This window comes from the organism of the source record quoted next, unplaced genomic scaffold, assembly GCF_019419815.1.
Source record: "Pyrus x bretschneideri cultivar Hongxiangsu unplaced genomic scaffold, Pyrus_bretschneideri_v1 Contig6, whole genome shotgun sequence".
Classification (NCBI taxonomy): domain Eukaryota; kingdom Viridiplantae; phylum Streptophyta; class Magnoliopsida; order Rosales; family Rosaceae; genus Pyrus; species Pyrus x bretschneideri.
The window spans coordinates 3,471,315-3,497,535 of NW_025999798.1; the positions used below are offsets into that span (position 1 = coordinate 3,471,315).

At 39.9% G+C, this 26,221-nt stretch overlaps 7 protein-coding genes across 9 annotated transcripts; 4 read left to right on the top strand and 3 right to left on the bottom strand.

Moving 5' to 3' along the window:
• Nucleotides 1–312: 312 nt before the first annotated feature.
• LOC125471226 (peroxidase 5-like) lies at nt 313–1,555 on the top strand. The gene is made up of 2 exons (XM_048571430.1): nt 313–624; nt 782–1,555. The coding sequence occupies exons 1-2, from the start codon at nt 379–381 to the stop codon at nt 1,553–1,555; spliced, it is 1,020 nt and encodes a 339-aa protein (XP_048427387.1). The 5' UTR covers nt 313–378.
• Nucleotides 1,556–3,293: 1,738 nt separating this feature from the next.
• Nucleotides 3,294–4,609, top strand: LOC125471269 (peroxidase 5-like). Its single transcript, XM_048571512.1, has 2 exons — nt 3,294–3,618; nt 3,808–4,609. Exons 1-2 carry the CDS (start codon nt 3,373–3,375, stop codon nt 4,579–4,581), a joined length of 1,020 nt encoding a protein of 339 aa, XP_048427469.1. The 5' UTR covers nt 3,294–3,372; the 3' UTR covers nt 4,582–4,609.
• A 121-nt stretch (nt 4,610–4,730) lies between these two features.
• Nucleotides 4,731–7,763, bottom strand: LOC125471267 (protein POOR HOMOLOGOUS SYNAPSIS 1-like). Of its 3 annotated transcripts, none has more exons than XM_048571510.1 (8): nt 7,369–7,763; nt 6,637–6,753; nt 6,438–6,503; nt 6,187–6,278; nt 5,777–6,096; nt 5,577–5,638; nt 5,358–5,385; nt 4,731–4,999 (listed from the first exon to the last, which is right to left on the bottom strand). In XM_048571510.1, exons 1-8 carry the CDS (start codon nt 7,726–7,728, stop codon nt 4,941–4,943), a joined length of 1,104 nt encoding a protein of 367 aa, XP_048427467.1. In that variant the 5' UTR covers nt 7,729–7,763; the 3' UTR covers nt 4,731–4,940. The 3 variants fall into 3 exon arrangements, with proteins under 3 accessions (XP_048427467.1, XP_048427466.1, XP_048427465.1); XM_048571509.1 differs by having other exon boundaries at nt 5,577–5,632; nt 6,187–6,290; XM_048571508.1 differs by having other exon boundaries at nt 6,187–6,290.
• A 958-nt stretch (nt 7,764–8,721) lies between these two features.
• LOC125471268 (protein POOR HOMOLOGOUS SYNAPSIS 1-like) lies at nt 8,722–11,301 on the bottom strand. The gene is made up of 9 exons (XM_048571511.1): nt 10,878–11,301; nt 10,240–10,356; nt 10,084–10,149; nt 9,884–9,978; nt 9,608–9,801; nt 9,406–9,504; nt 9,253–9,305; nt 9,111–9,138; nt 8,722–8,967 (listed from the first exon to the last, which is right to left on the bottom strand). Exons 1-9 carry the CDS (start codon nt 11,178–11,180, stop codon nt 8,909–8,911), a joined length of 1,014 nt encoding a protein of 337 aa, XP_048427468.1. The 5' UTR covers nt 11,181–11,301; the 3' UTR covers nt 8,722–8,908.
• Nucleotides 11,302–14,368: 3,067 nt separating this feature from the next.
• Nucleotides 14,369–17,848, top strand: LOC103949801 (anthranilate phosphoribosyltransferase). The gene is made up of 10 exons (XM_048571640.1): nt 14,369–15,337; nt 15,428–15,585; nt 15,668–15,751; nt 15,826–15,878; nt 15,975–16,056; nt 16,414–16,521; nt 16,702–16,825; nt 16,976–17,061; nt 17,197–17,504; nt 17,631–17,848. Exons 1-9 carry the CDS (start codon nt 14,467–14,469, stop codon nt 17,413–17,415), a joined length of 1,785 nt encoding a protein of 594 aa, XP_048427597.1. The 5' UTR covers nt 14,369–14,466; the 3' UTR covers nt 17,416–17,504; nt 17,631–17,848.
• Nucleotides 17,720–20,517, bottom strand: LOC125471328 (ribose-phosphate pyrophosphokinase 4-like). Its single transcript, XM_048571642.1, has 8 exons — nt 20,032–20,517; nt 19,602–19,917; nt 19,402–19,497; nt 19,212–19,280; nt 18,871–18,999; nt 18,661–18,760; nt 18,427–18,556; nt 17,720–17,932 (listed from the first exon to the last, which is right to left on the bottom strand). The coding sequence occupies exons 1-8, from the start codon at nt 20,400–20,402 to the stop codon at nt 17,917–17,919; spliced, it is 1,227 nt and encodes a 408-aa protein (XP_048427599.1). The 5' UTR covers nt 20,403–20,517; the 3' UTR covers nt 17,720–17,916.
• A 546-nt stretch (nt 20,518–21,063) lies between these two features.
• Nucleotides 21,064–25,017, top strand: LOC125471327 (protein PECTIC ARABINOGALACTAN SYNTHESIS-RELATED-like). Its single transcript, XM_048571641.1, has 11 exons — nt 21,064–21,366; nt 21,491–21,541; nt 21,630–21,720; nt 21,833–21,909; nt 22,645–22,733; nt 23,001–23,120; nt 23,226–23,342; nt 23,514–23,657; nt 23,751–23,874; nt 23,975–24,166; nt 24,372–25,017. The coding sequence occupies exons 1-11, from the start codon at nt 21,079–21,081 to the stop codon at nt 24,729–24,731; spliced, it is 1,653 nt and encodes a 550-aa protein (XP_048427598.1). The 5' UTR covers nt 21,064–21,078; the 3' UTR covers nt 24,732–25,017.
• Nucleotides 25,018–26,221: the final 1,204 nt, after the last annotated feature.

A 26,221-nucleotide genomic window follows, 5' to 3' on the forward strand; every position in this document is an offset into this window, starting at 1 on the left:
ATTGAATCCACTCATATTAACGATTGTATATACATATAATATAAAAGAGCCTAACAAATTGTGAAAAAATAACTCTGACCATAATAACCATTCTGGAGCGGGATTGACTTTAGGGTTTTACCGGAAAAAACCATGTTTCTAAACTATTGCAATTTTAACCACCAACAACGAGGCAAAACAGAGGCAAACCTAATTCACTCAGTTGTGTGAAATCATGGAAACTACCAAAACCCCTACCCACGCGGTTTGTGCATTGTATATAATCACAACCCCGTACCATGTCTCCGTCGTGGTTGTGGCAAAAAAGAGAAAGAGAAAAAACAATTCTAGCTAAGGTTGTGGAATTGCAAGTCACAAACAGTCATCGATCCTTCTACCATGGAGATAGGCCCTCGTTTAATTACAGCGGCAGTTTTTGCCGTCACCTTCTGTTCCATGATCACTGTTCCTTGTTCGGCAGATGAAGTGAACAACCCGGGGAATGGGTTGCATGTGGGATTTTACGATCGGAAATGTCCCAATTTGGAGCAAATTGTGACTGACGTTGTGGCCAAGGCTGTAGAGACGGACCAAAAGCTTCCTGCTGGCCTCATTCGCCTCTTTTTCCACGATTGCTTTGTGAAGGTATGTGCTTTTTGCGATACAACTTAACGCTGCTTGATTCCTTACATGTAATAAGCCATTTTCGTCACCTGCAAATTACAATTTTGATTTGTTTGCGATGAAGAATTACTTCTCTAAGATTATTCGTTGATAACAATATTTATTCATGAATGTATAGGGATGCGATGCATCAATTCTGTTGGATTCAACGCCCTCTAACGAGCCGGTAGAGATGCAATCACCGGCCAGCGCTGGAATCCGAGGTATCGAAGTCATTGAAGAGATCAAGGCTAGGCTAGAGCAGGAATGCCCGGAAACCGTCTCCTGTGCCGACATACTAGCCTTTGCTACACGGGAAGCTGTGGCTCTCTCCGGTTTACCCCGTCACCAAGTCCCCGCTGGACGCCGCGACAGTCGCACTTCCCGTGCCTCCGACGTCATTCTTCCTTTTCCCGCAACACCAATGGACGAGATCATAGACTTCTTCTCCAGAAGAAACTTGACCCCCGAGGAAATGGTCGTCTTGTTCGGCGCGCACTCCATCGGCGCCGTCCACTGCAGCTTCTTCGACTATAGGCTGTACAATTTCGCACCAGGTCAGCCGCAAGATCCTTCACTAAACCCAGTGTTTGCGGCTGAGCTGGCTCAACAGTGTCCTGCACCCAACACATTGCCGGCTGAGGAGGCTGAAAACAAGGTTGTCGACTTAGATACCACACCGCTCGTCCTGGACAATCACTACTACACGAACCTGATGCAAGGGAGAGCATTGATGCAATCGGATCAGGCTCTGGCGACGAATCCTCGCACCGGCGCGGAGGTGGCGAAACTGGCTATTAGGTCTGATTCTTGGGCTCGGCAATTTGTTAGGGCCATAATTAAGATGGGGAGAATCAATGTTCTCACTGGAGATGCAGGAGAGATAAGAAAAAATTGTCGGAACTTTAACTAACTCTTAACTAACTAAGATCACATATTTCAGCTCTTAATTTTTAAAGACCAATTGTGGCTTGGCCTGGAGGAAGCTTGTTGTATGTTTATAACAATTAATGTACTTGTTAAATGAGCAAATTGTTGATTGATTTTTCGGTGTAATCATTGCGAAACAAAACGTGGGATTACCAATTCATTTATGTTACAACTGTGTATCTACGATATATTACTCGAATAAAAAAGGAGTTAGTTTAACACACAAAATAAGGAAACTTGTGAAACAAGTAAACAACAAGAAAATAGAAAGCAATCGACTTGTGAACATTTGTTAACTAATTACAGGAAAATATTCCAACAAAAAAAATTAAAATATTTGAGCCCTAAACATTTGCTATATTCCGAAATTTTATTTTTTTCGGTGAGTCGATATTTTTGTTCTTAGTTTTGGGCAGTTTAAAATAAGCAAAATTCCTACTTCTCACTCCAGCATCCTCTGACCGAGGAAGAAAAGCAACCATTAACCGTATTAATTAACGAACACATACACATTATGCTTCGTCTAATGGTCAACGCAACGTACAATCTTCTTCACCTTATGCATCATCATCGTTCCTTGTACAGAGGCAGCAGGAAAAGGCCTCGGGAAAGGCTCAAATGTAGGGTTTTACAATCGCAGTTGCCCGAATGTGGAGCAAATTGTGGTTGACATCGTGTCCAAGGCTCACCAGCAAGATCCAAAGCTCCCCGGTGGGCTTTTTATTCAAGGCTCCCCATCATCCTTAGTGGGTTTTTTTATTCATTCGATGAACCGGAAACTTTATAGGCGCCTCTTTTGGCAACCCTCCTCGTTCAGAGACTTGGAGGACTCTCATTATATGCTACTACAACTCGGTACTTAGAAGTTTCATGATTACTCAGTGACTTGGATTTGTCAAGTTCACAACCGAGAAGCTTTCCTCGCTTGGGAACTAAGGGGAGCACTGTTTGTACCATACTTGACCAATCCCGAAACTACTAAGCACCAGTCAACGTCATACCTTCAAGGACCCACCGAGGGGTTCATGCTGAGACACCCCTGCCGAAGCACAAGAATTTCCCTCCAAACAAGAGATCAATCACAGCACGACGCATGTCAACATCAAAATAAAGCTCACAACATCCCACATCAACCGCAGACAAAAGTTGGAGACTCTCCTCAACTATAAAAGAAGATCATTCTCCTACAAATCCCTAATGTCATTATTGTACTTAAACTAGTTATTTACTAGTTATTAGAACCCACCAAGGATGATTATGTTTGAACCTATGTATTGGTGTAAACCCTTCACAATTAATGAGAACTCTTTTACTCTAGCGTGAACCACGTACATCTTGCGTTTGCTTCCCTATCTCTATCTTTTTACATATTTATCCTCACTAGTGACCGAAGCAACCAAGCGAATATCACAAACTTGACACTTTACGTTCCAAAATCTTTACTTATTTTGTGCATCAACAAATATAAAAGAGCCTAACAAATTGTGAATATACCTAACCAAAATAGCGATGCTGGGGCAGGATCGACTTTAAGGTTTTACCGGAAGAAAAAAAAAAGGACATGTTTCTAGACTATTGCAATTTTAACAACCAACAACGAGGCAAGACAAAGGCGAACCTAATTCAATCAGTTATGTGAAATCATAGAAACTACCAAAACCCCTACACACGCGGTTGTGCATTGTATATAAGCACAACCCGCACCATGTCTCCGTCGTGGTTGTGGCAAACAAGGGAAGGAAAACAAACAATTCTAGCTAAGGTTGTGGCATTGCAAGTCACAGTCATCGATCTTTTACCATGGAGATGGGCCCTTGTTTAATTGCCACGGCAGTTTTTGCCGTCACCTTGTGTTCCATGATCATCATTCCTTGTTCGGCGGACGAGGCGAACAACCCGGGGAATGGGTTGCATGTTGGATTTTACGATCGGAAATGTCCCAATTTGGAGCAAATTGTGACTGACGTTGTGGCCAAGGCTGTAGAGACAGACCAAAAGCTTCCTGCTGGCCTCATTCGCCTCTTCTTCCACGACTGCTTTGTGAAGGTATGTGCCTTTTGTGATACAAGTTAACGTTGTTTGATTCCTTACATGTAATAAGTCATTTTCGTTATCTACAAATCACAGTTTATCATTCATAAAAGTTTCTTCACATGTGAAATTGTGATTTGTTAGCGATGAAGAATTACTTATTTAAAATTGTTCATTGATAACAATTTATTCATGAATGTATAGGGATGCGATGCATCAATTCTGCTGGATGCCACGCCCTCTGACGAACCCGTAGAGATGCAATCACCGGCCAGCGGTGGAATCCGAGGTATCGAAGTCATTGAAGAGATCAAGGCTAGGCTAGAGCAGGAATGCCCGGAAACCGTCTCCTGCGCCGACATACTAGCCTTTGCCACTCGGGAAGCTGTGGCTCTCTCCGGTTTACCCCGTCACCAAGTCCCCGCCGGGCGCCGCGATAGCCGCACATCTCGTGCCTCCGATGTCATTCTTCCTTCTCCCGCAACACCAATGGACGAGATCATAGACTTCTTCTCCAGAAGAAACTTGACCCCTGAGGAAATGGTCGTCTTGTTTGGCGCGCACTCCATCGGGGCCGTCCACTGCAACTTCTTCGATTACAGGCTGTACAATTTCGCACCAGGTATGCCACAAGACCCTTCACTAAACCCAGTGTTTGCGGCTGAGCTGGCTCAACAGTGCCCTGCACCCAACACATTGCCTGCTGAGGAGGCTGAAAACAGGGTTGTTGACTTTGATGCCACACCGCTCGTCCTGGACAATCACTACTACACGAACCTGATGCAAGGGAAAGCATTGATGCAATCGGATCAGGCTCTGGCGACGGATCCTCGCACCGGCTTTGAGGTGGCGAAACTGGCTATTAGGTCTGATTCTTGGGCTCGGCAATTTGTTAGGGCCATAATTAAGATGGGGAGAATCAATGTTCTCACTGGAGATGCAGGAGAGATAAGAAAAAATTGTCGGAACTTTAACTAACTCTAACTAACTAAGATCACATATTTCAGCTCTTAATTTTCAAACACCAATTGTGGCTTGGCCTGGAGGAAGCTTGTTGCATGTTTATAACAATTAAATGTACTTGTTAAATGAACAATTTGTTGATTGATTTTTCGGTGTAATCATCGTGAAACAAAACGTGAGGTTACCAATTCACTGATGTTATAATTCTGTATCTACTATAAAACCCTAGCAACTTCAGTAATGTACGGTAACATTTTGAAAAAAGAGAGGGGAGGATGAACAAGTTTTGGGCGGTAGGTGGTGAAAGCTGGTTCACGGCTGGGGGAACTGTAGAAGAACCGCTTCAGATACTGCGGGTGCAGGGCCATGAACAACTACAGCAGCATATCACCTCCGATTTCACCGATAACTTTCTCCACTTTAAACAACATATCTGTCAATAACAGGGAAAAAGAACGAAACAAGAAACGAATCAACTTTCAAGTGATAGGATATATTATCAAGTAGCTTTTCCGTGACATGGTAGTGCTTAATCGGTTTGAGATACTAGCAACTTCTCAATGTGACGGTGTTCAAATTTTTAGTGTGCATATACATACGCAAACAAAGACATCAACTTAAGTTATAATCTACATGCAAGAACCAGCAAGCTCCAAATTCAGTGAGAAGAAATGAAATATGCATATTCACTAAAATTAGGACAAAGTTGTTTGCTGTAAAGAAAGAACAAAGATCGATATGGCATCAGGCATAACACGTTCGCAAAATGTTAATTTCAGAAGATAACTTACCTTGGAAGGAAGCATCTTCCATATATTTCTGCAAAACAACAAATATTTATGTTAATACATCAGCAGTACGTCAGTAGAACATCAGTAACTAGTATGCAAATGCACTGTTTACAAAGAACGCATTGCAACAAATCCGTGTACTAATAGGCACAAACAACCATTTCGTTATGCTGACTGAGAACAGTAAATCCATTAAACTAACGCGTCAAGAAAAGGTACCGCAATTTGGGATTTGAGAACTTCTTCCTGTGGAGCAGTTGGTTGTGTTGCCATTACTGCATCTTTCAATCAAGGAAAATGATTCATCAGTCGTCACATGGAATCAGAATAAAATTTCCTGTTTACTTTTGTGGCAATCAATCTACCGTGTTCAAATCATCCCCGAATAAGACAAACAAAACTTGAAGGAAGAAACCTACCTTGTTCAATCACAGGGCCACAGTTGCTCAGAAATGAGGCGAAACTTGGAGGCAAGGCTGCAAAGTTGCTCTGAAAGTTATCAATATGCATGGATTCTTGAGTGCGCGAGGATTGACCAGCTGCGCTCTTCAGCAAGCATGGTGAAATTTGAGGCTTATAACTCTGTACAGCTTGATCAGCTTCGTTTTTCAACAAGCTTGGTGATATTTGAGGCATGTAAGTCTGAACAGTTTGATCAGCTTCCTTGTCCAACACACTTGGCGATATGTGAGGTGTACAGGTCTCAACAGAAGTCATAGTAGTCGAGTCCTTGCAAGCCCTGAAAACACAGAATTAACTATCACTACTCTTCGACTTTTCCACTGTGAGGGGAAAATGAAGTTTCAGGAGAAAATAGTTTTGTTTTTACCGACTGTGGGGTCTATTGGAAGAGACCAACCCAGATTGTGATGACATTTCAGGTCCGCAGTCGGTATTAACAGCTTCGTTATCCTTCCCTTCCTGGCAAATCTCCTGACAAATTAGCCATTTAACATCACCATTGCAAGACAAACAAAAAAGTCTTCTATACTGACAATGAGCATCAAACATGTTCCTTTTTTCTTTACGAAATCTAACATTGCAATAACGCAATTAATTTGCCAGAAGTAATGGATTCACCTTTAAAGCATTCATAAACTTCTCGGCCTCAGAGAGAGACAAAAATCGCAGGCCGAATTTTTGGATCTGCAAAGAAGATGCAACACAATGGCAATGTGAGTTTCGAATTATTCCGTCCCCTGTATCATAAACATAACAGATACTGCCTATCATACACAAAGATGAACTACATATCTGAAACAAAGAATGAGCAGCTTGCCTCGCCCGCAGGATCTTTGTAGTTGACAAACACGGCTCTGGTGCCCCTCGCAGGAAATCCAGACGTGCATGAAACCTGAGGCCAGAGAATCTGTAGCTTGGAAACATAGTGCTCCTCCTGAACCATGTCAAATTATAGCAATTCAAAAAGTTGTAACATCTAGTAGAAATAAACATGCTAAATAACTTGAAGAAAAAGGCCTCGTAAATTCTAGATTCGGAAAATTCATGAAGACGTACTCGGACTACTTGATTTTAATGTCCAAAAATAGATAATTAATTAACAAATCACTCTAATTCTACTTCCAGAATTGCGATTATCGGAGGTGTTTGGCCTTGATTTAATGCCGAATAGCGATTATTCAGACCGCTAAGTAATGCTTCCAGTAACCAAACAGCTAGGCCAGAATGAAATGACACAGCGTCCGTACATTTTAGACTAAATTGATCCTAAACACTCGTAATAATATAGAAAATCAAAATCAAAAGAAGTATTCAGGAACATATTTCTAAAAGGATCTGAAAGTTCAACACAAATCTCTCCAATTAAATTCAAATGAAGTCTCAGCGCCGTTTGGATACTAGAATTTCAATTCGTAGTAGTTTATTCACTTTCCCTCAGTTTTCTCAGCAGCTAAACACAAATCAGCAGTCGAAAGAAAATTTCAAAGAGAAAATTGAATGAACAAATCACAAGACGAGAAGTTAACTAATAGAGACCGAGTAGGCTCACCAAAGTCTTTCCAGTGAAACAGACGGTGAGGATGGCGTCGGAGCTAGAGCCATCGCGAGCCAGCTGGAGCTGAGCGGGGGAGGAGGAAGGGATCCAGTTGTTACGCGGCCGTCGCTTTCTGAATTTAGGAGGCAGAGGGACCAGGTCGGGACACGTGGACATCTGAGGAGGGTAGGGGAAGAAGCGAGAGAAGTGGACCTCCCACTGACCTTTAATGGCGGCGCTTGCAGCTGCCGCCGTCGCCGCCAACTCTGCGCTTTCGTTCGGTACCACAACCAGAGAGAGAGAGTCCGCCATTTTTTCCAGACTCTTTCTCTTTGATTTCCGCTTCTTCACTCCGGATTGCTCGTTTGGGGCCATCGCAACGAAATCGGAATTCAAATTTGTGGAGAAACGATCAAGGAAGAAATGAATTTATATGGAAAGACGGACAGGTGGCGCTGTGGGATTGGGGCATTGGTAGACCAAAAGTCGTCACGTCCCGCGCGTTTTTTTATTACCGCGATCAGTTAATCTTGTTTGCCTCTCCTTAACCGTATTTACTTGAGTTTATCTGTCATCAAAATTGGAGCCGGATTGTAATTTTATTACCTGCAAATTTGCAATAGCATTTAGAAAAAAAATTATAAGTATAAATACTTAGAAGAATCATATATTCTTACAATTATTATACTTCATAATGTTAACGAGAATCGCTTAAAAATCTAATTAAAGGGAAAAAAAACCCTTAATTATAATGTAATAACAATGAAATAGTTAATTTTTTTCTTGAAAATAGTATTTTAAGTGTCTAAAACTAGGAGACACAGTTTGGATCTGGAGGACTTTTATGTGAAGAGACCATGTGCAAATTTTTATACAACGATATTTTACATTAGAGACCAGTGGCGAATGCATATTGGGACTTAGATGGTTCAAGACCAATCGTAGTCCAAGAAATATATATGTGAAGATTTTTCGAGTCCCTCTAAATGTTTGATACATGTTATTTTTGTGCTCACCAAGTGTTTGACGAAAAGCCTCTCACATATTATGTCGACAACACTCTTCAAATTCTCTCATTAGCACTCATTAGATTACTTTGACATATGTCAATATTCGTTGACATGTGCACAACTTGATTCGGCCAGTAACAAACTCACAAAGTGTTCAACGAAATGTCTCAGTTAATAAACTAAATATATTTTGCGCATTTCACACACTATTTCTATCTAAAAACTTTGAACCTTTAACAGTAGAACCCCCCAAGATTCGAATTATGGATCCTCCACTGCTAAGGGGTGATGAGATTTCAGCTGAGTTAACAATGGGTCATCCATAATAATTTGTTATTGTACTCACTATACACGGGAGTGAAACTTAAAATTTCTCACTCACAAATGACGAGAAATACTATTAAAATGTAGCACTAGTCACAACCTTAAGAATTAAAATACCTCCAATTGAAACTTTCAACCTAGATCATATCATTAAAAGATAAAATAAAATGAGATGGTTAAAGCCTTCATATACAAATCTTAGAGACAGAGCTCATGAAAAACTAGAGATTCAAATCACCCCCCATTTCACTGATAACTCTCTCCATCTTACTCAACATATCTGGAAAATAACAGGGAAGAAAGAAATAATTAGAAACAAATTAGCATTTCACGCGTCGCAGCAGATCATAACTTACCTTAAAAGGATTCTCATCAGAAAGAAAGAAGAAGGTAAGAAGGTAAGAAGGTAAAAAGTAAAGCTACCTTGGAAGGAAGCATCTCCCCTGTAACTCTGCAGCACAAGCATTTACATTTGTGTTAATACTTCATCAAATGGAATCACATTGTTTTGCTGACTAAGAACATCGTCTATGACGAGAAATTTTGAGGCGTTAGAAATGGTTACCGCGAGTTGGGATATCGCATTGGCTTCCGGTGAAATGACTTCTTGTGTTGCCACTGAGTCATTCAATCAAGGACAATGTTTCAGTTCATCGCATGGAATCAGAACAAATTTTTCGTTGAGTGAAATTTCCATTTATTGCAACGACGAATGTACCTTGTTCAAAAACAGGTTGAGAGTTCCCAAGCCATGAGGTGAAACTTGGAGGCATGACATGGGAGCTGAGATTTACCGCCTCTGATACAGTTGATCGTGCTGCCCGTACATTCAATCGTGGTTAATGATAGTAAATTTGCCGGTTTTCCGCAAAGGCATACACATTCTACCTTGTTCAATTGTCGGAAAGTAAGTAATTTACCTTGTTCAACAGCGTGGTGATAGCCATTCAGCAATGCGGTGAAACCTGGACGAACGACTGGAAAGTTTTGCTGAATGTTATGAATGTGCATCATCTGCTGAGCCTGTGAGTATTGTTGAGCTGCACTGCCGAAGCTTGGCGGTATTTGAGTGGTATAAGTCTGAGCCGGAGCCATGACAAAGTCCGTGCAAACCCTGGAAACACAGAAAAACACCATAACAGTTTCTCATCAAAGGGAAAATGAAGAATTTAGAAGATAGCAGGTTTTGTTTTCACCGTTCGAGGGGTGGTCCAGTCGAATAAATGAACTCAGACTGTGCTGAAATTTCAGATCCCATGTCAGTATGAGGAGGTTCAATGTTAAAGATCGCCTGAAAAAACAAACCAATTGTAACACCATTACCATTGCAATACAAAGGAAAATGTCTTATATCTATCTAAAAACACACGGTACATTGTTTGCAACAATGATTCACCTTCAAAGAGTTCATAAATCTCTCTGCCTCATCGACTGACAAAAATCGCAACGCGAACTTCTGAACCTGCAAACAAGATACAACACAAGGGCACTGTGAGTTCTTCAACTAATAATATGTATCCATGTAGCCTAAAAAAGAAGCATTGCGGCTTGCCTCGCCCACGCAGTCTCGGTAGCTGATAAACACGGCTCTGGTACCCCTGGCAGGAAGTCCCGGGTTGCATGAAACGTGAGGCCAAACATACTGCAGCTTGGAAACATAGTGCTCCTCCTGCAACATGTTAAATCACAATCATTCGAAGAGTTGCCAGATGAAATCTTCGAATCTCAGCGAAACCGAAAAACTGGGGACAAAGAGAGTCTGGCCTAAATGCTCAAGCATTTTACGTATCAAAAAGGAAATAATCGAACACGAGTTAAGGAAACTAATGCGATCTTAACAGCTAATTAGTTAATATTTAACAGTGGACGTCTATCGAATACTTTGCCTGCAAGGTTACAAGGCTACAGTTCATGAGCTTCTCCTTTCGGAAACAAGCCAGGACGACGCCGTATGATTAATCTCCGGCAGAAGCATGCTATAAACAATCTAGCACTTACAAATTACAATTACTCGTTTTATTTATCATATCACAGACGGCATTTGAGCTCAAACGCCGTTTGGTTGCCGAGAAAATGCGCAGTGTACGTATGGAAAACAGGCCTACTTATTGAGTCCCCATTGTCATTGATTTTATCGGCAACCAAACGGAATCGACAGTTCAAAACCCCTGAGAGAAAGCGTGGCCTCACCATAACTCTGCCGGCGAAGCAGACGGTGAGGAGGACGTCGGAGGAGGAGTGATCGTGAGCGAGCTGGAGCATAGCCAGGGAGGAGGAGGAGGAGGAGACCCAGTTGCCAGCTGGAGATCGATTTCTGATCCTGGTGGACAGAGGAACGAGATCAGGACACGTGGAGTGGGCCGGAGGGTAGCGGAAGAAGCGGGAAAAATGGACCTCCCACCGCTCCCTGACGGCGGCGCCGGAAGTCGTTTTCGCCCGGTTCTTCCCTCTACGTTTCCTTGGCAAGAAAGCAAGAGCAGTGATGTCCCCCATTTGTTTGTTTCGAGGCTCTGTTGTTGGGTTTATGCTTTTGGCCCCTACGCAGCCGAATTGAAAACGAAACGGAGTGAAAGCAGAAGGGCAAGGGAGTGACTTGTGCGAGTGGTGGCAGTGGTCAGGCGTGAGAGTGCGTACTGGGTCGCCACGTTGATAAAATTTTCATTATAACCAGCATACGGAAGGTACATCACGTGTTTTTACATAAGTGATGAGAAATTTTACTTTTGAAATTATTAAATCTTTAACACACATATTCCACTATTTGTATAATAATACGTGATATACCATCTATTTTCCGATCACGCTGAAAATTTTCTCTATCACGTCTCTACGTTCTTTATAGACAACCATAAATTATTTACCGCAAATAAAAGAGTTTAATTTGTTAATTAACTAATTAGTAGGTGTTAAATCTTTTGCTTATTTTTTTCACAAGTAATAACGTTGGTGAGTTAATAATTAGTTATTATGAAAAAATAAATTTGTGGGAATCGACTAGCATCATGAGACGTAAACATATTTATGTTTGTTACTGCAGAGCATTATTTGCAAAATCTTATGCTTGTTTGCTTAATATATTTCTTTTGGAAACGTGTGAATTAGGCAAGCTAATTAAGAAAGTACGTTTATCTCTTTGTAGTTGAGTTCGAATACGATTAGTGTTGTAATTATTGAACCAAAATTTGGCCAAATGATTGAACGAGATCGAGTCAGTAAAAAATCTTAAAGGTGGAATGGTTTACCACCGAACAACTTGAGCAACTATAATTGTTGTGAACTTTGAGATATGAATGTAACTGAAATACGTAAATGACCATTAACCCAAAATACTTAAAAAAATAGTAATAAATCTTTTATTATTATTTAAAGGAGAAGAGGGATTTGAAACTATTACAATAATTTATGAGATAAGAGAATTTCAAATTTGAAATATATGGTAAAAACTCCACTTTATCGACATGCAAATAATAGCTCGTTTGAATGTGCTTTTAAAATGACTGAAAACACTTTTGGTGAAAATGTTTTTAGAACCAATCGTTAGTAAAAATGCAAGTAAATTGTAGGAAAGCACTTAAAGTACTTCATGGAATAAGCACATAACTAGTGTTTTTTTGCAAAAAAAACACTTTAAGTGCTTTTGGAACCTAAATACATTTTCTCTAAAAGCGCTTTCAATTATTTTAAAAGAACATCAAAACGAGTCCTAAATCTTCTCCTTCTCTATTTTCTAAAGCCATTTCCAATCGAAGGCTGGCTAGAGGGCTCATTTTAGCCCCCTGGCCTTTCAAGATATTAATATTTTAATGAACAATACATGATCATATTTGCCTCCATCTCCAACCGAGGGCTAGAGCTCGTTTTAGCCCTGTCACAAAAAATCGTCTTCAACCGATGACCAAGGGTCATAAGGCCAAACATAATTTATTATTTAAAAACTACAACTTAAATTCAAATTCAACGGCTAAGTACTGTAAAAAAACTACAACATAATTTATTATTTAAAAACAAACAACTTAAATTAAATTCAAATTTTGTAAAATAGAAGTTATAGGAAAAAGAATATAATTTAGAAAAAATATAAAAAAAAAATTGTAAAATAGAAGTTATAGAAAAAAAAAAAAAAAGAAGTTATAGGAAAAAAAATTGTGTAAAAAATAAAATAAAAATTCAAAAATAACGGCTAGCTGACTTCAGCTAGCTGTTGCATTTGAAATTTGGCTTAGAATTCTTGTTGGATATAACCGACAAAAATATATTTAACCTATCAGATATATTAGACAGGAATACTAGAATTTTTGGCCTAGCCCGAGGTTGGTTGGTTGGCTGGATTGGGTCAGCCTCTGGCCCTTTGGCCCTTTCAGATTTCATAGAGCCCACGAGCCCTCTGGTCTAGCCTTTAGTTGGAAACGGTTTTCGAGTTATTTTCGACCATCTGATCCCCTTAACCCTTTGGTTGAAGATGGCCTGACATGACCCCTAAATCCTAAATTCCTATTTTCTCTTGGCTGTTTCTCTCAGTATACATCCTTCACCTACTTTCGTCTTATCATGTTTTCCTCTCCACCTGCTTCTATTTCATTTGATATGCATCACGCGGTTGCTATCATACCTACTCGTCTTTCATCTCCATTAGATATGCAACATCTTCTCATCGAATTTGCCGTCGCCATCGCCATCGATGCCTTCGACATCATCGTATCTCAACACTAGGGTACCAACGTAATAAACACTTTCGATTCAATAAAAATTCAAAATTATTGAACTAATTCCTAGCGTTGGATATGATTCAATTTCTTCACTAAAATGTGTAAACTTGGACCAAATTAAATTAAATTAAATCACAATTGATTTGATTTAATTATTTTTGCCTACTATGCCATTTTTACTCTATGATCGTATAAAATCTATCTATTATGATGAACACACCAAATTATACATCTTGAAAGTGATTTTTTGGTCACCTAATACTACAGTTTAGTAATTTTTTTTTCCCTTTAAGTGGTAGTTCTTAAGTTTTATTTTCGTCGAAAATGAATTCAAAACACATTATTATTATTGACACATTCTTAAGTTTTATTTTTGTCGAAACAAATTCAAACCAACTTATTATTTTTGAACTATTGTGTGACTTAACCCAATTATTGCACACTTTAGTATTAAAAAATAAAAATAACATAAATATGTTAAGGAAACTCTCTTACTCTCCATGGACTCTCTCTCACTTCATAATTTAACGTCGATTACAGTAACCACATTATACAAAAAAAGAAAAAAGAGGAAAAAGTGACAGAGAGTCATATTTTTTTAGTTTGGGTAATGTTAGGAAGATTAAATTTGAAGACAAAGTTTTGAAAACTAAATGATATGAAAGTTAGTGATTGGTTTATTACTTAAACGTTGATAAACGTGCTTATTTTTATTACTGACACATCATAATAAATTTAATCTCTCTATCATTATTTTTTAGGAAAATTAATGAAAATGGCTTGAAAATTTTGAGTTTTAACGATAAGGATAAAATAAAGAGTAAATGAATGGTACATTGATATTTTAATGTAAAAATATAATTTTTCGTTAAAAGTGAACAATATTGCAAACTTTTCGTCGTTTATTTTTTTAGTTTTTAGCATTTCTTAAAAATAAAAACCACGTTCGAACGTTGGAAGTTTTAAAATAATAAACAAAAGGTTTAGTGTGGGCGCTGCTATCTCCAGTTTTGCGTTCTTCTCGAAGCAGCACCAGCTGTAGGAAGAAGAAAACTCGCGAAGAAAAGCGAACCATGAAATCTCTTCTCAATCCAGAACCTTCTCTTTTCACCTCCATCTCCACCACTTCCACCACCGCCAAGCATCGCAGCCTCACTCACTCTCTTACCCAAACACTCCTCAACCTCCCCGCATATACCGCCCGCCGCCGTACCGGAAGAAAACTAACCTTAACCACCAAAGCCGTGTTGGAATCCGTCACCGTCAAAAAATCAAACATACCGGAATCCGATACCGGAAACCCGACGATTTCGTCTTCGTATCGGTGCTTCGATATTCCGAAGCCGAATCAGACGGTGCTGGAAGCTGAGACTAGGGTTTGCACGGGCCCCACACAGACCAAACCTCTCAGCGAGGATCAGGCCTTCAAGGTGCTCGACACCATTTACAGATCGGTTAAGGGCGTGCTGAAGGATGAGGAGCCGGTGTCGAAGTCGCAGCTCGGCGCATTTTTCGCGGCAATGTCTATTCGCGCCAACGCTTTTCCGGAGGCGACGCAGTGGAGCGAGGGCGAGACCCGCGCGATGAACCAGTTCTGGCCGCTTCTGGTTCGGGCTCTTCCGGCGGACGTGGTGTTCATTGCCGATCCAGAGGGGTCGTTGATGGGCGCGGGAAGCTCAATCGGACCCCATTTCGTCGGGAACGGCGCGAGCGATATGAGATTGGTCGGCGCCCTCCGAGAGGTCCTCGCCGGCGGCCACCTCGGATTCGAAGAAGTCCAAGGCGTACTGCGAGACGTTCTTCCGTTGAAATCAATGGATGATGCAACGTCGTCTGATAGTGTGAGTGAAGCGTTGCTTTCGGCATTGTTGATTGGTCAGCGGATGAACAGAGAAACGGACCGTGAGCTGAAAGCTTACTGCCTTGCATTTGATGATGAACTCGGTAAGCTCTAGTCTAATTAATTATCCCAATTAGTTTCTCTTCATTTTTTCTTCAGAGGATGAATTATTTGCTTAATGGTTGATTAATTAGGTGATACTCCAATTGCTGATGTTAAATCACTTACCCACTATGGTGAACCTTACGATGGCAACACACGTTTCTTTAGAAGCACATTGTTTGTTGCTGCGGTTCGATCTTGCTATTCGGAATCTTGCTTGCTTCACGGCTTGGATTGGATGCCGCCTAAGGTGAGATTTCATCCCCGCTCAACTAATTGACTGATAACGGAAACTAATAAAGCCGGAGTACTGATGCTTTTGGTTTTTTTAGGGAGGTGTTACTGAAGAACAGATGCTTAAGTTTATGGGGGCAAATACGAGTGTAACCCCGTCGCAAGCAAAAGTACTTCTTGAGGTATCTGTGGTTACTCATTCCTTTGTTTTTATGTCTTTCGGGTAGTGGTTTAATTCTTTATTCCGTTATTTCAGGATGAAGACATTGGTTTTGCCTATATAAGTCAACGCGAAGCCCGCCCTTCTCTGTGTGAATCTCTAGCCAACATTTTGGCATGCTCAGCTTAGTATGTACTCTAATCGGGATGATATTGATAATAGCTACATTTTTTTGACTTCTGCAGATATTCATTAGTTAGGTTGAGAGAGCATATTAAGAAACGTCCCCCACTGGCGACAACTGAAAAGGTTCAGCAATTTGTGAAGGTAAGCAACATCAATGTTTTCTTTTGATAACTTGTTAGTACGGTTTATTATTTCTATTCCCTGAAAAATAAAATATTACATTGAAACCTCGACTGGCATTTTTATGCAGAGAAATCTGTGCGTAAAATTTAGAATTTACACAAAATAGTACGTATGCAGAATACTTGTTTACCTACCATGCAATTCATTTATCTACTTTAAATTCTGAAAAATTAGTAGGCATCAACAAATAACATAATTTTCTCATGCAATACCTCCAATCGAAATATTGATTGAAGTGATAAGTACCCCAGCATCGTTATACAAATTTGGGATGCACCATACAGAGATATGAAATATCTGTTGCTTTCTCAACAGGCCCGGGGGAAGGAAGCAATTGTTGCTGGGTTTTATCATGAAGGTTTTGAGGAGCCACTCTTAATGCTTATGAAAAGAAGAGGTGTCAATGCTGGCTTGGTGGTGAAGGTTGGTACTTTGCTATTATGCAGTTTAAGAGGATGGTGCTTCAAATAGTAGTGTTTAATACTTTTTAATCAACCCTTTTGAAATCTTAGACATAAGAGTTTATAAGTCTAGCTCAACTATTTTTTAATCAACCGAGTAACTCAAATAAACTACTACTGTCTAACTTTATTATTACTGAAGGGTGAGGAAGGAGCTCTCTCGATGACAACAAGATTGCGCTCAGCACATTCATCAAAAGGACTTCCTGTAAACTACTGTTCAGGGTTTCGTTCAACAAGTTTTGCATCCTCTTGTGAAGTTGATGGTTTGTTCTTTAAGTCCTTACGTTATTTTCTGTATTTTCCCAACCACTAGTTTCAAAAATCTGTGTTGTTTATGTAGCTGCCTCAAATGTTGAGATTCTTGCATCAAATATCCTACCAGAGGGACTGACTCTTGAAAGTTTGGTTTGCAGGTGTTTCACGTCAGAGCTTCAGTCTAGAGGTTAATGCTGTAGACTATGGTTTTGAACCCACTGACACTCCAAGAACTGATAGATCGGTAGAGTCCCTTTCCATCTTGCGGCATGCACTCTCTCTCACTCACACACAAGTGCGTGCGCGCACACAGGTTTTTGCATTCATTTTCTACAAGCCAGCAATTTGTGACAAATAATTACTTTTCCTGCGAGTTTAGGTAGTGAAGAATATAGAGTTGGGGTTAACAGCACTCCGCGGTCAAAAGGGACCAGCTTATGATCGAATAGTGTTGAATGCTGGAATGATTGATCACTTACTTGGATGTGATGGTGCAGAAGACATAACCTCTGCCCTGGATAGAGCCAGAGAGGCAATCGACAGTGGAAAGGCTCTAAAAAAGCTCTTGAATTACATAAAAGTATCTAACGAAGTGTGATAGAGGCCCAGAATTAGTCTTCAATACATAGATATTGCGATAAAGGAGGAGCAGAGGAGGGATGTGTTTTAGTTTTGCTCAAACTACAGGTACTTGTGCTCATTTTTCGCTTTCATCACTTGGTTATCAACTTATCATGAATCCGCTTGAAACTTTAAACCGAATGTTATATGTTATACATGAGTTGTGATACACATGTCGTCGGTATCTCGTAGGAGGTGGTTGCGCGGTATGAATTTGGAGTTGCAGAAGTGGAGATTTGGGAGCTCGCCTGATGGGTTCAGTCTGTTAGGTACATCAGGTCTGCACTTTTTAGGCAAAGAATTAAATAAATATCGAAAGTTTTTGTTTGTTTTGCCTATAAATATATGACATAAGTATTATGTATGCATATACACGCTTTCTATAATAAGGATGCCCGTGGCTTTCTCAAGTTATGGTCAAGCTAATCCCATGATGGATTTAAACCAGCATGACGTCTATATTTAGGTCTTCAGGTCTTCATTCATGGGCCATCCTGCAAAAAATCATCCAAATCCAAAACTAATGCGTCATTTAAAACGACCATAAAGTCACAATTCTCTAGATAAAGTTGAAATGAAAATGTAGATGATCAACAAAATATTGATTTAGGCAAATTTAGCCTGAATAATACTTGAAAGAGCTTAAAAACTGAATGGTTCTGATCGTTGAATTACACTACGAAAATCCATAATTTAAGAAAGTGTATGCTAGAAGCCTAGAACCACTGTGTCGTTATAAACAGTTATTCGTTCTTGCTCTATTCCTAGAGCTACGTTATGGCTGACGGACTGAACTAATTTATCGTTATAGAAGTTCCAAAATTGGCTATCATAAGGTGAAAATTTCTTCGCCGCATCCGGATTCTCAAGTGCTTTAATGTTCTCTATGCATGATTCAACCCCGTCATAGGAAGAACGGGTGGGGCAAAAACATAACAAAAACCAAAGAGAAGGCACTTTCTAACCAGTGCTTCCAAGTTACTCTTACATTTGAAGAGTAGTCGCTATGGACCCAGCAAGGCTAAGAACTTCAAATGGTGGATTGTTCTTCACATCTTTCACTGTCAGTGGACACGAGTCCGTAATCCAGAAGTAGGTCAGCCCATGCTCGGGGTGCCCTGGTTGGGAAAAGAAGGAAGGAATGCACAAGGGAATTAGAAATTGTAATTGGAGAGTCTCAAACAAGTTAGCACCATATGGTGGCAAGTAGAGCATGTAATACCTCCGTAATCACTTTGAAAGCGTTCCCATGATCGATTAGGAAAGATCCCGTGTGTTACGTAAGCACTGATTTTTGCTGCTCCATGGGCGGCTAAAACTTTCTAAAACAAGATGAGAACGTAATATGGAATTTCAGATTAACTTGTGAACAAATCGAACAACTCTTTCTTTACGAGGCAGTAAGTAAGAAGTTTGCTCAGGATCTGGATACCTGGCATTCGATCAAGGTACCACCAGATTGAACCAAATCATCAACAATCACAACATGTCGTCCTCTAGGATCTCCCTCTTTAATACGCACGATTCGTTGGTCACCTTCCCGAACTTTAGCACAGACAATCTGCATTCAAGTTTTTGAAGGTTAGGCAGTCGGCGAGAAACATAATTAAAGCAAGCCGTCTCACAGAAAATGTAAGGCCCATGAAAATGTCAGCCAAGGAGATGGCACAACATTAGTTGAACGAACACTGTTTAGCTGTGCCTTGTACACAAGACTATAAGCCTTCAGATGAATATCGTCCTTGTTATTAGGAAAAGGAAAGCATAACATACTGTTGGGAAATGATGCAGCTGCTTATGAAATCGTTTCCATGCACCATCATCAGGAAAAGCAATGGATATCTGAAATGTGAAGAAATTCATCAAACAATGTCAGAAATAAGAATTGTTTTGAATAATTACTCCTTGTCGCCGTCTACGATTTTCTATGACTCAACAGATGGGGAGGAGATACACAGTTTACATTGTCGGAATCAGGGAGCTGCTGAAGCCTATTTTTGAGCAAAGGGATCCCGCTCTCAAAGCACGGTAAGACATTATCTCCAAAGTAAAACCGCTCCTGAACACGCAACAAACAATCAAAACAACACGGTCAGAAATCATTGCACATTGCTCATTACCAAGAGAAGGCAATTTTGTATGCTAAATGTGGTATAGAAAAACCTGCAAGGCATGGATATCATAGATGACTAAACTAGTAGGCCCTCCCATCGAAATGGGAATGTTCGACAATGCCCTGGCGAGCGTGAAAGCAGTGGCGACATCTCCCTCGTCCTCCATACGCTCTGAAGTCCCCGTCGGAAAAAATGGAAGCACCAGAGTGAATGAGGAGATGAACAACTTGGGCAATGCATAAATCACAGATAACTGCTCGAAAATGACCAACGGAGAGCTAAACGAGGCCAGAAACGCCACATGATGCCCTCGAATTCCATGAGCATTGGGTATGAAAATGTTGGGGAACCCATCGTCGAATTTCCTAAAAGAATCCAAAATTTACAAAATTGAAGCAACAGAAACAAATCCCACAAACGAAAGTTAAATTCTTGGAGGCAAAATGCCCAATTGCCACGCTTGCAGTCGGAGCTCTCACCTCCACGTGATACTGCGGAGCACGATGGAGTCCGACTGGGCGGCGACGTTCTGGGCGAGGGCTTTGGTCTCGGAACAGTAGAAAAGGCAGACCTTCTTCGCCTTCTTCCCTGCCGAATCGGATGCCATTGACAATTGGGCTTCGGAAGCATCGCGGAAGACGTGAACCGGAGAGTCCCGCTCGATGGTCAGGTTGTGCGGGTGGCCGAAGCTCTTGATGTCGCACCTGATGATGTTGCTGCTGTACTGCTTCTTCTTCGTAAAGGTGGAGGCTTTGATATGGAAAGCGGCGGAGGAAGGAATGGGACATTTGGGTGCGGCTGGGAAAGCAGGGTTTTGGAAGGAAGACAGGAGGCCTCGAGTGGCCGCCATGTGGCGGTCACTGGTGTGCTTGTAGAGTGCCGAGCTCCTCGGCTCCGTCTCTGCGTGTTTTCGACGGGAACAGAAAGCAAATTTTGAGACTTATCTCTGGAGTTGGTCTAAATGTCCGAAAATGTCATTTACATTGCCCATAAATAAAAATAAGTGAAAATTGCGGCAAATTTAATTTTAATTAAAAATCTATGACTATTGATTTTTTAACTTTTTAAAATGTGCAACTATGATCTTTTTCGTCAGTTCTGTCAGAATTCTATCAAAATTAGTCATGTTGGAATGACCATAAATACAATGAAGTTTGAGAAATTATTGTTCCAGTTGAGTTAAAGTGTCAATTAAGTTAAAATTGTGAGACTAATATTACAATTTTTCTTATTTAGTTTTTCATATTTGCTCTTGATGCCTCACATGAGTGACATATGACTCATTTTGACGGAAATTCTAACAGAATTGACGAAAATGATCATAAATGCATATTTTGACGCATGAATTACAGATTTTTAATTAAAACATCATTACACTAATTTGGTTAAAATTAAGCCACATTGCTCCAATTTCCTCTGAAAATAAAATAAGCTACATCGGCTTTGGCTTTACCCCACTCGACATTTAACAAACCAGAAGCCAGTAAAACCTCAAAGGAAACATGACTTACAGTCCGAAACGAGCCATGGCGGAGCTCAGGCACTCCATCTCGATGGGGGCTCGAGCCACTTCTTCTCCAATGAAGCGCGACGAGGACTCCTCCCCTCTCATCACCGACACCGAGCCCCAAGACGACGACGACGGCCGCGGTCGCCCCCCCTTCAAGGATCGCGACCGTCCCTTCCTCTCCCATTTCCAATCCATCTGCCCCTCCCTTTCCGACGACCCCAACAGCTCCAGGATCTCACTCTTCATCGTCATCGCCGTCGCAATCTTCGGCCTGGTCTCGATTCTGGCGATCGTGAAACGAGTGGTATGGCTTGTTTGTGCTTTTTCCTGTTCGGATTTCTGGTGTTTGGCAATTGGGATAAGATAATCTTGCTTAGAGCTGTGCAATTCGATGTTTTTGAATTGGTTTGTTTGGCTTTGTGTTGCAGAATGCTCCTTACTTGTGTAAAAAAGATGGCATTACTCTTCACTGCCCTCATGTAAGTTGGGGAAAGCTGTTTGCTTGGTCAATATTGGAATTTCTGTGATGTAATTGTGAGATTGTTGAACTTAAATTTACATTTCTAGGTCAAGGAATCGCCTTCGCTGTGGGAGAATCCGTATTCAGCAACCACATCTTGGAAGCCCTGTGCCGAGCGCCGCCTTGGTGGGATTTCAGGTGAGCTGAGCTCTTGTTTTGTTGTTAACTTGATGCACTGGATCTGTGATCTTCTTTAATACTATGTCTAGTTCTACCGTTCTAAATTTAGAATCTTTCTGGCATTGTGCAGATCTTCCACCCGAAAATGAAACAACTGGATACATATTTATTCACGCTGAAGGTGGTCTAAATCAGCAAAGAATTGCGGTACGTTCTTGCTCCGTCATACCGTTTATCTGTTCAAGAAAATTTCTTTCTCCTAATTTTTGCACATTGTGAGAATGAAGTGAATGAGAAACTTAGAGAAAACGGAAGAAAACATTTTTAGAATTTTATGGAGAGTTTTTTCAGGAGCTCCTGAGCATTGGTTGTAATGTTAAGTGATGGCCACAGACTGTTACCAATTAGTCACAATTAATTAGCTGTAATAGTTCATCTTGTACAACTTCAACCATATTATGTTTTCCTGCTTGGTGTCCACCTGGATGGATGCCTGACTAAGGCAACAGCTTGTCTGCTGATGCGGCAATGCAGTCGCTTTGTTGTGTTTGTGTGTTAGCTTGTCGCTCTTTCATTGGTTTTAAGCTCATTACATTTTCTCTGCTGTTGTTGTCATCATAAGAGCTTGACTGGTCTTTTATATGACATTGTAGCTTGGCTGAATTTCTTTGTTCAAACACAAAATTGTTCACTCATCTACTTTTTCAACCCCGTATTTTCCATTACTTTTCTATGGTGTATGAAAAGCAATCATTCCACCCTTTTCATTAGTTTTCCATAAATTATAATGGTGGAGATTTGCACTATTCTGATTGCTTATTTGCTTATTAGTTTGAGATATGGTTCTGTAAGTTTATTTGCATTACTCTTTTAGAAAGTTAAAGCCGGATGATTCTGCCTTATCTTTGTATGTGAACTGTAATGTATATCTTTTCCATGCAGATATGCAATGCAGTAGCTGTGGCTAAAATAATGAATGCCACCCTTATTTTGCCTGTGCTGAAGCAGGACCAGATTTGGAAAGACCAAACGTGAGATTTTGCCTCTATTTTTATACACACTGTCATAATAGTGTAAAGTCGTAAAACCAGTATATAAGTATATACGCGATTAAACAACAGGAAAATTCCATTTTGATGTTAATGGTCTCTGTTACAAATCTTGAAAAACTGTAATCTTATTGCTTTCATGCTTTTTAAAGATCTTTTGGAAATATCCCTATTTGAAATTGCTTCATAAGATATTGTTTTGGGATCTCTTATTATTGCAATTTGATTTGAGTATGACAATGTCTGCAGGAAGTTTGAAGATATCTTTGATGTTGACCATTTCATTGATTACCTGAAGGATGATGTACGAATTGTTCGTGATATTCCTGAGTGGTTTACTGACAAAGCTGAGCTATTTACAAGTATAAGGTTAAGCGCTCTCTCTCTCTCCCCCCCCCCCCCCTCTCCTTTTCCCTCCAATTTGTATGGATTTTTCTCTGCAACTCGCACTGATTTGTGAATTTTTTTCTTTAGACGAACAGTAAAGAACATTCCAAAGTATGCACCTGCACAATTTTACATAGACAATGTTCTGCCACGAATTAAGGAGAAGAAGATAATGGCCCTAAAACCTTTTGTTGATCGACTCGGGTAAGTTGGGAATTCTTATACTGGTCTGCTGTCCAAAGCTCACAAGACACACTCTTGTAGAAAGAAAAGGACTGAAAGTTTCTTTTGTCTTTAAAAAAATGTAAGCGTTTATATCTGTTAGAAATCAACAATGTATAACAAGCTAACAATATCATACATCTCCGGTTTCAGGTATGACAATGTCCCTCAAGAAATCAACAGGCTAAGGTGCAGGGTGAATTATCATGCTCTTAAATTTCTTCCCGAGATAGAGGAGATGGCTGATCTGTTGGCATCAAGGATGAGAAATCGCACTGGAGGTTCCAATCCTTATATGTATGTAACATTGGCACTATGAAAATGAGCTTAAAATCCATTCAGATTTCTGGTAATTGTACCTTAACTTCACTAACAATTCTACACTTGCAGGGCCCTTCATCTTAGGTTTGAGAAAGGAATGGTAGGCTTATCTTTCTGTGATTTTGTGGGCACAAGGGAAGAGAAAGCTCTAATGGCAGAATATAGATATAAAGAATGGCCGAGACGATACAAGGTAAATAAAATATCTAGGTTGACGTTATGGAGTCAGAATCTTAAAAGAATATCAGTCTTGCTGTGTTTCTTTTTCTTTTGATGGTGATTTTGGTATGCAGAATGGTACCCATCTATGGCAACTAGCCCTGCAGAAGCGAAAGGAAGGGCGATGCCCCCTTGAGCCTGGGGAAGTGGCTGTCATTCTTCGAGCAATGGGCTATCCTAAGGAAACTCAAATTTATGTTGCTTCAGGACAGGTTTATGGTGGCCACAACAGGATGGCGCCCCTGAGGAACATGTTCCCAAATCTGGTATGCACCTCTAATTTCGTTTACCATAGCTCTACTGACTGAACTTGTCTGATGAAGACGGCTCATAAGTTTCAATTAGATCAAAAAGATTATACCTTTTTCCATTATTTAGAGCATCTTATAGAAAATGAGATTCCGAATGAGAATAATCAGTGGATTTGTATGTGGACACTGTTTTGATCCGCTCATTTTACTATTCATAAAGGTAACGAAAGAAGAGTTGGCAGCTAAGCCGGAGTTGGATAAATTCAGGAAGCATGTGACTAGCTTGGCAGCACTCGACTTCCTGGTGTGCTTGAAGTCTGATGTTTTCGTGATGACCCACGGAGGAAACTTTGCTAAGCTGATCATAGGGGCACGACGGTACATGGGTCATCGTCAAAAATCAATAAAACCAGACAAGGGGCTGATGTCTAAGTCTTTTGGGGACCCTTACATGGGCTGGGCCACCTTTGCAGACGATGTAGTAGTCACCCACGAAACACGAACTGGATTACCAGAAGCGACCTTCCCAAACTACGACTTGTGGGAGAACCCTCTAACTCCTTGCATGTGTAAAGCTTGAACAGAACATATGGTTGACAAACTTGACAGTCGATTATTGAGAAGCATCTCCTCCAAGAGCTCGGAGAACGTATACCTGGGAGATGGAATCGTGAACTTGTACCCGAAAGGTTTGAAAGAATGTTGCTCTATGTGATGAAGAAAATTGAGGAAAAATCAAACTTGTTTGGGTTGTGTCAAGAATGTCAGATAGTTTTTGCTTGTATCATCAGAACTGTGTAAATTATTAGAGGAATGTGACAGATGTTTTTCAGGTAGTGATTGCTGCTTGAATCATTCCATGCTGATTTTTGTGAGCCATAATTGTAGCACCTAGCAGCCTAGTGGTGTTTAGCTTATTTTAGTACTTTTAATCTATTTTTTATTATACTACTCGTAATTTACGAAGGTCAAACTTAAGATCTTTTATGGGAGACGCAAAATGCTTTCATATGGACATTTTATTTCTTTTATTTGCCGGAAAATTCTTCAATGACAGAAGTAAATTATCCATATTCGATAGAAGATGTAAATAAAAACTTAAATTCATGCAGATTTTTTTATTATTATTATTTTTTTATATACACAGAGATATTCGTGCCTAGTTACAAGACGTTATTATTAAAACCCATTTTGGGCGCATATTTTGTTTTTTTTTTGGCTTAAATCCAAATCTAAGATCTTAAAAAAAAATAGTGGTGCTATGAAATGAGAAAAAATAAAAAATAAGATCACCTCAGCCCATTTAATACGATCAATAACCATATTTGTGTTTTAATTAAACCGTTTAATTGATCATGACATTAATAAAAAAAAAACATTCAATAATTAATCTCATTTTCGGAATTTGGCTCTTTATTATTAGAAAGTTTACACTAGTCCCTGAGGAGAAGTTTCTCTTTAATTTAGTTTGCAACTAATTCACACAAGTTCGTGCTTATGATTGGAATCGTTCATATTATAACTACTAATAAATATTATATCAACAAATAATCAATTAAAATTAAAGTTGTTTAGTCAATCAATTGTATTAAATACATAATAGGTTCACAATTCATTTATCGAATCCATCCATATGTTTTTGGTACAGTTGAATGATCAAACGATCTCATATTTAATTGATTTTTTGTTTTGCACAAATTACCTTTACATACTGAGTTATAATATAAATTATTTTAATTACAAGCATAAAAGTCTTTAAATCGGTTATTGAAGAGAACTTCTTTTCATCTATTGATGAGCCCAATTAATTTTTTTCTTAGAATTTGGCACTTGCTGATGACCAAGATTAAAAGAGATGATCCTCACCGAATTCTCTTTGGAAAGATCCCAAGAATCCAACAACAATCCTCCGATGATATCCGTTCTTGTACGTCAATATATCTTCCACGTCGACGCCAAGCGAGGCACAAGAAAACAAAATTCCGGAAGATAAAAACATTTTAATCTTCTTCTTCTTCTTGTTTAAATGGCATGTCGTCATTTCCAAGCCCCAAGACAACGGAGCAGGAT